The sequence below is a fragment of the Notothenia rossii genome (assembly GCF_949606895.1).
Source record: "Notothenia rossii genome assembly, chromosome: 3".
In the NCBI taxonomy this organism is placed as follows: domain Eukaryota; kingdom Metazoa; phylum Chordata; class Actinopteri; order Perciformes; family Nototheniidae; genus Notothenia; species Notothenia rossii.
In genome coordinates, this window is record NC_136901.1 from 1,511,441 (window position 1) to 1,521,431 (window position 9,991).

The 9,991-nt window shown below is 44.4% G+C and overlaps 2 protein-coding genes across 2 annotated transcripts in view; one reads left to right on the forward strand and one right to left on the reverse strand.

Annotated features, from left to right (window-relative positions):
• Positions 1–978: 978 nt before the first annotated feature.
• On the reverse strand, positions 979–6,865 carry LOC307031909 (ras-related protein Ral-B-like). Its single transcript, XM_079669488.1, has 6 exons — positions 6,735–6,865; positions 5,666–5,693; positions 5,176–5,307; positions 4,828–5,036; positions 3,597–3,771; positions 979–1,872 (listed from the first exon to the last, which is right to left on the reverse strand). The coding sequence occupies exons 3-6, from the start codon at positions 5,287–5,289 to the stop codon at positions 1,765–1,767; spliced, it is 606 nt and encodes a 201-aa protein (XP_079525614.1). The 5' UTR covers positions 5,290–5,307; positions 5,666–5,693; positions 6,735–6,865; the 3' UTR covers positions 979–1,764.
• Positions 6,866–8,817: 1,952 nt separating this feature from the next.
• Positions 8,818–9,991, forward strand: part of LOC307031261 (inhibin beta B chain-like) — a 7,825-nt gene continuing 6,651 nt past the window's right edge. The window contains 2 exon segments of the mRNA XM_079668213.1: positions 8,818–9,415; positions 9,418–9,615. Of these exon segments, the coding sequence (XP_079524339.1) occupies positions 9,313–9,415; positions 9,418–9,615 (301 nt within the window). The 5' untranslated portion in view covers positions 8,818–9,312.

Consider the following 9,991-nt stretch of genomic DNA (forward strand, 5'->3'; position numbering starts at 1 on the left):
TTTGTCTTCCAGATTGAGAATTAATAAAATACATTTAATTTAAAAAAGATTGTAGACATGTATCTGCATGACAGTTGTTTAATTAAAACGTCAACAAATCTGGGGAAATTACTTAAAGTGTTAATTTTGGTGTTAAAACTCACACGTTCTCACTTTCTGGTGGGTTTAATGGTCTCTCTAATCAAAACGTAAGTCAGGGGCTCCCTCTGGTGGTTAAATAATATATTACAGCTCACCTGAAAATTACATTCTAAAAATCATTTTAATTCCACGTTTGTCTTCCAGATTGAGAAGTAATAAAATACATCTAATACAAACAAATAATTGTAGATATTTATCTGCAAATGAGTTGTTTAATCAAAGCATCAAAGCATCTGGGAAAATTACTTAGTGTTGATTTTGTTTAAAACTCACATGTTCTCACTTTCTGGTGGGTTTAATGGTCTCTTTAATGAAAGGTAAGTCAGGGGTGTCCTCTGGTGGGGAAATAATATATTGAAACTCTTAAATTAAATGTATAATGATTTTTTTTTATCTGCCTCTGAGATGTTTGCTTGTGTTATAATTATTGGTACTTTTACCTTCTAAATAAATAAAGAAGCATTTATTTTATTTTGATTTCCACCTATCAGAGCTGGCTATTTTTAAGTGATAGAGACATTTTGTATTCATAAATGTAATGCTTTAATCTGAAATATACAAGAACAAAAATGTATGTACAATTATATAAAAAAAACAATATATTTACTATTGATTTATTTTTCTTATCCCAAAAATATGTCCCCAATTTATTTGATTAAATGGTAATTTCTTTAAAATAAAAACTATTTTATTCCAAATAAAAGATAAAAAATAATGTAAATAAATAAATAGAAATGCATGTGATTATATGTGTATTTTTTAAACTTTATACATACTTTTAATCCATGTTTAATAATGAAAAATTATGTGTTTACGCATAAAAAAACTCCCGAAACCTTCATTTTTTAACGTTTCTTTTTATTATGAAACAGAGTGTAGTTTGTCTGCATGGGAAACACAAACATGGAGTAAAGTGTCTTCAAGAAGAAAGTGAGTGATTTAAATAGCAGATTCCCTTTTAAACGTGATGCATCGGTTCATGGAGTGGCGAGTGAAGCAGCGGAGCGTCAGGAATGTGGAAAAAAATACACTTTAAGGCACAAAATCTCCTCCTTAGGGAAATACTCTGCTCTGATTGGTTAGCTTGGAGAAGTCCCGCCCCCTTAGCCTATATCATGTGTCGGAGCGCGAGCCAATAGGAGCGTAGTGACGTCATCGTGCTCCAGAGCTTTGGGGTTTTAGCCTCTGCAGACCGTTTACATGCACACAAACACAGCACAATGAGGCCTCAGCAGAATCAAGGGTGTTTTTTACAGCGTTTGGCCAAAAGTCAACGGACATATTTCGGTATTTCTGATCCGATGGAGGCTCCTTTGAAGTGTGCACACATTGCTTATCTGCAGATTCAATATCCAGGCATGAAGAACTCAAAGAAAGTCGGCTTTTTGAGCACGAAAAGCACCGTAACGAGCATCGATTCGCCTCTGATTTCTAGTCATATTTTCTGGTCGCTGAGTTTTCTGCCCGACGACACGAAACCCAAGTGTCCGTTTACTTTTGGCCATGAATTTGAGGCAGGAGACAGGAAGTGACCTCACACACAGGCACATAGATTTGGCTTTTATACATGTGCAGGTGAGAGGAAGTGTTTCCTCTTCCTGTTAGAGTCCGTCTGACTTCCTGTTAGAGGAGGCAGCAGTGCTTCTTCTTCTTCTTTCCGCTCGGACCGTTCTTGTCTTTGCAGTCGGCCATTTTCTTCTTACGCACCTCCCTCATCAGGTCGAAGAACACCTGGAGACACAGGTGAGGAGGGGGGTCAATAGGTGAGGAGGGGTGGTCAGTAGGTGAGGAGGGGGGTCAATAGGTGAGGAGGGGGGTCAATAGGTGAGGAGGGGGGTCAATAGGTGAGGAGGGGTGGTCAGTAGGTGAGGAGGGGGGTCAGTAGGTGAGGAGGGGGGTCAATAGGTGAGGAGGGGGGTCAATAGGTGAGGAGGGGGGGTCAATAGGTCAGGAGGGGGGTCAATAGGTGAGGAGGGGGGTCAATAGGTGAGGAGGGGGGTCAATAGGTGAGGAGGGGGGGTCAATAGGTCAGGAGGGGGGTCAATAGGTGAGGAGGGGGGTCAATAGGTGAGGAGGGGGGTCAGTAGGTGAGGAGGGGGGTCAGTAGGTGAGGAGGGGGGTCAATAGGTGAGGAGGGGGGTCAATAGGTGAGGAGGGGGGGTCAATAGGTCAGGAGGGGGGTCAATAGGTGAGGAGGGGGGTCAATAGGTGAGGAGGGGGGTCAGTAGGTGAGGAGGGGGGTCAATAGGTGAGGAGGGGGGTCAGTAGGTGAGGAGGGGGGTCAATAGGTGAGGAGGGGGGTCAACAGGTCAGGAGGGGGGTCAATAGGTGAGGAGGGGGGTCAACAGGTGAGGAGGGGGGTCAATAGGTGAGGAGGGGGGGTCAATAGGTGAGGAGGGGGGTCAATAGGTGAGGAGGGGGGTCAACAGGTCAGGAGGGGGGTCAGTAGGTGAGGAGGGGGGTCAGAGGAGGGGGGTCAACAGGTGAGGAGGGGGGTCAATAGGTGAGGAGGGGGGTCAGAGGAGGGGGGTCAACAGGTGAGGAGGGGGGTCAACAGGTGAGGAGGGGGGGTCAATAGGTGAGGAGAGGGGGTCAATAGGTGAGGAGGGGGGTCAATAGGTGAGGAGGGGGGGTCAACAGGTCAGGAGGGGGGTCAACAGGTGAGGAGGGGGGTCAACAGGTGAGGAGGGGGGTCAATAGGTGAGGAGGGGGGTCAACAGGTGAGGAGAGGGGGTCAACAGGTGAGGAGGGGGGTCAACAGGTGAGGAGGGGGGTCAATAGGTGAGGAGGGGGGGTCAATAGGTCAGGAGGGGGGTCAATAGGTGAGGAGGGGGGTCAATAGGTGAGGAGGGGGGTCAACAGGTGAGGAGGGGTGGTCAGTAGGTGAGGAGGGGGGTCAATAGGTGAGGAGGGGGGGTCAATAGGTGAGGAGGGGGGGGTCAATAGGTGAGGAGGGGGGTCAACAGGTCAGGAAGGGGGTCAACAGGTCAGGAGGGGGGTCAACAGGTGAGGAGGGGGGTCAACAGGTGAGGAGGGGGGTCAACAGGTGAGGAGGGGGGGTCAATAGGTGAGGAGGGGGGTCAACAGGTGAGGAGAGGAGTCAACAGGTGAGGAGGGGGGTCAATAGGTGAGGAGGGGGGTCAATAGGTGAGGAGGGGGGTCAATAGGTGAGGAGGGGAGTCAACAGGTGAGGAGGGGAGTCAACAGGTGAGGAGGGGAGTCAATAGGTGAGGAGGGGGGTCAATAGGTGAGGAGGGGAGTCAACAGGTGAGGAGGGGAGTCAACAGGTGAGGAGGGGAGTCAATAGGTGAGGAGGGGTTGGTCAATAGGTGAGGAGGGGGGGTCAATAGGTGAGGAGGGGGGGTCAATAGGTGAGGAGGGGGTGGTCAATAGGTGAGGAGGGGGGGTCAATAGGTGAGGAGGGGGGGTCAATAGGTGTGAGTGAGTGAGTGTACCTTGTCTACGTTGGCTCTTGTTTTGGCGGAGGTCTCTACGTACTGCACGCCCCACTCTGCCGCCCGATTGGTCGCCTCTTCAGCGGAGACCCGCCTCCTCTCCTCCAGGTCAGACTTATTTCCAACCAATAGGAGAGGGATGCTGTCCTCCTCTTTCACCCTGAGGATCTGCTCTCTACACACACACACACACACACACACACACACACACACACACACACACACACACACACACACACACACACACACACACACACACACACACACACACACACACACACACACACACACACACACACACACACACACACACACACACACACACACACACACACACACACACACACACACACACACACACACACACACACACACACACACACACACACACACACACACACACACACACACACACACACACACACACACACACACGTCTTTGAGTCTTGTACAGACTCCATTCCCCCACTCTCTGTTCAGTTGGGTTTCTTGGCATCTCAATTTATAAGTCCGTTTTTAATATATTATTTATTCCTAAACATTTTATAATAGGCCTTTAAAGAGTCCCTGTTGCTGGCTTCCTGTCCAGTGTTTCCCCTATATACAAATAGTGGCGGCGCAGCGCCGCTGCTGAAATATGAGCGCCGCTGCTAGGGGGCGCCAGCCAGGTAACAAAGACAAAAACAAAAAAAAGATTTTTTTATTTTTTTAACTTTTTTATTTTTTCTTTAAATAATAATAAGTGGCGACCCTTTTTCATTTTTGAGTGTTTGTTATGTGGATTTGTAGTATTTGTGTCACTGTATGTTCAATAAAAAGTGTATTTTTGCTAAATCTTGAGACATTGCCCCGGACCCCCCTGGAGGATGTGACGTCCACCCCCCAATTCAAACATGTTCATACAATACTGAATACATTTGAAGCCATGTTGACGTCTATTACCTATGTCAATACGTTTCTGCAGTGTATTTGTCTTTTGTAGAGATTTTTCATTTATTCTTTACATATAAAATGTCGCCTAAAATCTCACCTAGGGCAGCAAATTGTCCAGAACCGGCCCTGGTGCTAGGCCTCAAGAGCCTTTCTTGTGCAGACACATAGAAACAAATTGGCGGGGCGCACTTCGCACACAGTAAAAAATTCCACGCGCTCCGCGCTCACATTATGCTGGCCCACGTGCCTTAGCACCGCTGCTATGACTCCATCCTAGGGGAAACACTGCTGTCCGTACCTGAAGTCTGCGGTGGCGCTGAAGGACTCGTGCTCGGTGATGGAGAACAGCAGCAGGAAGCCCTCTCCACTCCTGAAGTAATTGTCTCTGATGGCGGCGTAGTCCTCCTGTCCCGCCGTGTCCAAGATATCGATCTGAACGTCTTCCCCGTCCAGGACCACCTTCTTCCTGTAGCTGTCGGCCTTCGTGGGCTCGTAGTCCTCCACGAACTGCAAGAGGACGAGTAAACCACATGATTTATACAATTATCTTTCACCAGAGTATTTTTAAACACTTGTATCTGTACTTCTACTTGAGTAAAGGATGTGTGCCCCAGTGGCTGATGGGTAATGTAGTTCAGGCTCTCACCTCGTCGTACATGAACTGTAAGGTGAGGGCGGACTTCCCGACCCCCCCGCTGCCCACCATGATCACTTTATGAAGCGCCAGAGACGTCTGGTTCTTATTCTTCCCCGACGCCATTCTGACCAACCAGAGCCGCTGAGGAAATACACAAATAGAAAAATATAAATTAATACATTTAAATATATTTATGCAGTCATTAATATTTTTCCTGGATAATGAGCAGCATGTACTAAATTATTTTTTAAAAGCTTATTGTCCTTTAAAATAAATCCAAGAAATGTAAAATATGTTCATTTGAGGTTATGATATTCAGCAGCCAGCTAAAATTCAAAAGTGATGATTCAAATGTGTTCCATTTGAATATTTAAGCAGTCATTAATATTTGTAAACACCTCCTGGATAATGTGCATGCCCTAAATCCTTTTTAGAAAGCTTATTTTTCATTCAAATAAATCTAAGAAATGTTAAATATATTAATGTAAATTACACTTACCGAGCTCTTAAAGCACTTTACAACAGGCCTGTAACAGAGATGTGTTACACATGTTATTAACCTGACAATAACAGTGGTTACACACTTATTAAACCTGGATCATGTGTTAATTATATTCATTTTAGTGCAATCATTTCATTTATTTCAGGAAGAAAATGACATTTAACCTAGTCAAATGTTTACATGTATTGTAGAGCATTAAATACATTGATTTTAGTGCATTAGTAACGTGTATTCTAGTGCGAAATGTGTCTTTAATGAATGGTTTGCAGGTTTATGCAGGACGTTATCTCAGAATGGAGTGTTTTAAGTGTTTTATGAGTACTTTTTCTGCAGACAAATACCTGCATACTTGTCCCAGCACTTACACCCTCCTCTAATAGAGTGTGTAGGTGATAAAGAGCCACTGTAAACACACACTGCGGTGCACACACACACTGAGCGCACACACACACTGTGAGCGCACACACTGTGAACACACACACACACACACACACACACACACACACACACACACACACACACACACACACACACACACACACACACACACACACACACACACACACACACACACACACACACACACACACACACACACACACACACACACACACACTTCACAGTGACCTTTATGGCTGTAATGCGGGCTGCAAGGACAATAACATGAGGGCAGAAAGGGAAAGTATGACCTGTTTTTATTGTAAAATCAAGCTGGATAACCCTCAGTCATGTTGGCAAGGAAGCAAATAAGAAATGCAGGAGTAGTTAGGCTGTTTGAGTAAAAGAGGAACTATATTTCATGTTCCTCTCTGCAACACCAGCTGACATATCAACGAGTTTCTACAAGACACTACACGGCCACTACAAGTTCCCGCCTCCTGCCTGCCTCTGATTGGCTCATACTCCCCTATCTCGCTGCCTATTGGCTGCTGGCAGTGTCACTCACTAACTGATAGCTAGCCGCGATAGATAACGCTTTCGGCGAATTCAGATAAAACTGCCTTAAAACGTAACGTAGAAAGTTCAAAGCTGGTTTAAACAACGCGGAATAAGTGTCGGAACTCACCTGCTAACGTGTTATGGTGGCTGTAGCTAAGGAATCCGCCATAAACTGAGAAAAACACAAACTTTTTACAAGTTAAACGGGAGATTCTGCCGCACCTTGTACAAGGACTCAAGCAAAGATCATGTGTTAAAACAAGAGGAGTGACTCTGTGGTTAAAAACGAAGCCAGGAACAGCTAGGAAACGGGCCTGGATTGAATTATTCCTTCTCATAAAACTACAAATAAATACACTGAATCAATACTGTTTGTAGTAGGTTGGTTAGTTAATCAAACTGTACTTCAAATATAGTCATATCAGATTTAAAATACGGCTTTTACAAACAGTTCACGGCGTTACGGACTCGGGAAACAGACGAGGAGTGATATATCTTACCTTTTCCTCTCATCTTTGATAACGTTAACCGGATGTGATGTCACGGAATTCCTTGTATTCCTTTAAATTCAGTTTTGTATTGGTTAGCAACCATAGTTATAATTATACTGTTTTTAAAATGAGAAAAAATATAAGTGATAAACAATTCAATTATAGAAAATAGAATATAAACGTTTTTCTTGAAATTATTATGATTATATTTAACATACCAAAAATATAAATAATAACCCTAAAAAAGTGGATGCGTTGATAACTGTATAAAAAATCAAAGTATAAATTAATTTTTGTTATGATTAATATCAACAATGTAATACATTTGCAATATTTATGGGGTAAAATATAGTATAAAACATTTATATTTATATTTATACAGATTTCACCTACCTGCAGTTCCACTGTTTGTCCCGCAGATGGCGCCCTTTCCTCACTTTCTCCACTGCTGTTAAAAAGATCACTGTCTGTATACAATGAGGTTAAATAACTACATTAAATAACCCTGCATTTCCCTTTAAAACACCTCAAAAGTGACTTAAAGTTATAAATATGTTCTTTTATTGCACCTTTAATGATATTATACCTTTTAATTATATTATAATTAAATTATACATGTTTATTATCCCTGTCGACGGTAAGAATTTGGTTTTATTTGTAGAAAAACAACAGGTGTTATGAGTCAAATTGAATAAACCCGGGTCACATGATGAGGGCCTCTTCGGCCTCATGTTGTTTTAGGTTATGATAATCAGAGGTCAGAGGTCAGCTCCACGTCTCCAGTTGCTCATTTGTTTTTTCTGAGTTTCTCTAACAAATGCTTTTGTGGTTTTTCGTCTCAAATTGAGAGACTTTTTCGACTCGAAAAACTCAGGTTGTTTCCATATTTGAGGGCTTTCAGAGGATTAGAAGCAGCTAAAATACAAAAGTGATGTTTAAAACGTGTCTCTTGTGGTATTTAGGGACTTTTATTTTGAATATCAGTGATTTCTTTGCTATAAACACACAGCCTCAGGTTAATTAAATATTTTGAGTCTTTTTTAGGATTATGATTAGATAAATTAATACAATGCGTGTTATTGATCATGTCCTGCAGGTGACTTTTATTCTGATATTTATTACATTTCCTTTAAAGATTATATTTAACTTTTGGTCACTGAACCCTTTGCTATATCAGCATGTCACTGTGATTGGTCCCGAGGTCACTTAGCCCCACCCCTTCTCTCTTTAACCCCTATCCATCTGCTAATTAAAGGATCCCAAAACTCTAATTAGTGACAAAAAGAAGCACACTTTGTCTCTAAACAGGGTTTTTTGGGGGGTCTTTAGAAGTGATTGGTCCTGGGGGAGTGTCACAAAGCCCCGCCCCCTCTCTATTAAGCCCCGCCCCCTGGCCTTGGCCCCTGTATATAGAAGTTTCCTCTCAGTGTTTGGGCTGTGAGTGTCAGAGGCAGCATGGAAACACCTCCCTGTGCAGAGGAGGAACAACATGGAGTCACTTTCATCTGGAAGGACCAGACTGCTCCTTCTGCTGCGGGACGGGATGCTGTGAGGAGAGACGCCGCTTAACCCGGGATACTGAGGACCATAACCCGGGATAAACCTGGGATAAACCTGGGATACAGACGACATCAAGACCCTGCACACAGAGGATATATACCCGGGATAAGAGAGAATACTGCAAGGGAAAAGAGGACCAAACCCTCAACCTGCATAAGAGGACAGATAACCCGGGATAAACAGGACAGATAACCCGGGATAAACAGTGATGAAACAGAGATAAAGAGGACCATATAACCCGGATAAAGAAGGACTAAAGGTCTGGAAAAAAAGGACTTTAATCCGGTAAAAACAGGACATATACCCGGGATAAGTGTGAGAAAACTCGGGAGTAAAGAGGACCATATAACCCAGTTCAAACGTGAATATAACCCGGGATAAAGGGAGAGAAGACACGGGATAAAGAGGGCAGAAAGCCGGGATAAGGAGTGTGTATTACCCCGGGATAACGAGCCTTTCTAACCCGGGTTAAAGCGGACCCGCAGCGCCATGTGAGCGCAGTGTTTGGATCTTTACATCCACAGAAACTCAGAGAAAGTTTCCTCTTCTTCTCTCGGAAAATGAGGATCTGTTTCTTCCGCTCCTCGCTCTCTTCGTGCTGCCGCGTCACTGCGCACCGCTGACACGTCACTGCGCGCCGCTTCAACCGCATCGATGGACGGCTGCGCGTCGTGCGGGGTCGACTCGGCAGCGGTGCGCAGTGACGCGGCAGAAGCGGCGTTGCTGCGCGGAGACTTTCTGGAGGCGGTGAAGCGGCACATCTCACGCGCCTGCAGATGCGCGAGAGACCCAACATCACGCACCCGGTGTCGCGCGCTGCCATGGTGACGGCGCTGCGCAAGCTGCACGCGGGGAAGGTGCGCGAGGACGGCCGCGTGGAGATCCCCAACCTGGACGGGCACGCGATGAGCAACGAGGTGCACGAGGACTCCGAGATCATCAGCTTCGCGGAGAGAGGTGCCGGCATGAAGGATACATGGAGTTTATATGAGAGACATGTGACTTTATTACATTTTAAACACTTAGGGTGGCAGAGAGATAGATATCCCACTCTAAGGTCCATTTATTCGGGAACATTAGGGAATACATTGAAATCTGTCATTTTAACCGCCGACTGACACCTGAAAAGTGTGGAAAATAACATTTAACACACATTTGATTATAATAACTCCAAAAAAGAAAGAGTTCTACTTTAGGAAACATTTATTCTGGAACATTTGAGGTAAAATGATTTTAATTCAGAAACATTCTATTTAACCTCAGAGTTACACCTGATTCTGGTGAAAATCCAACATTTTGCACACTTTAAAAAATATATAATTCAACAAAAGAC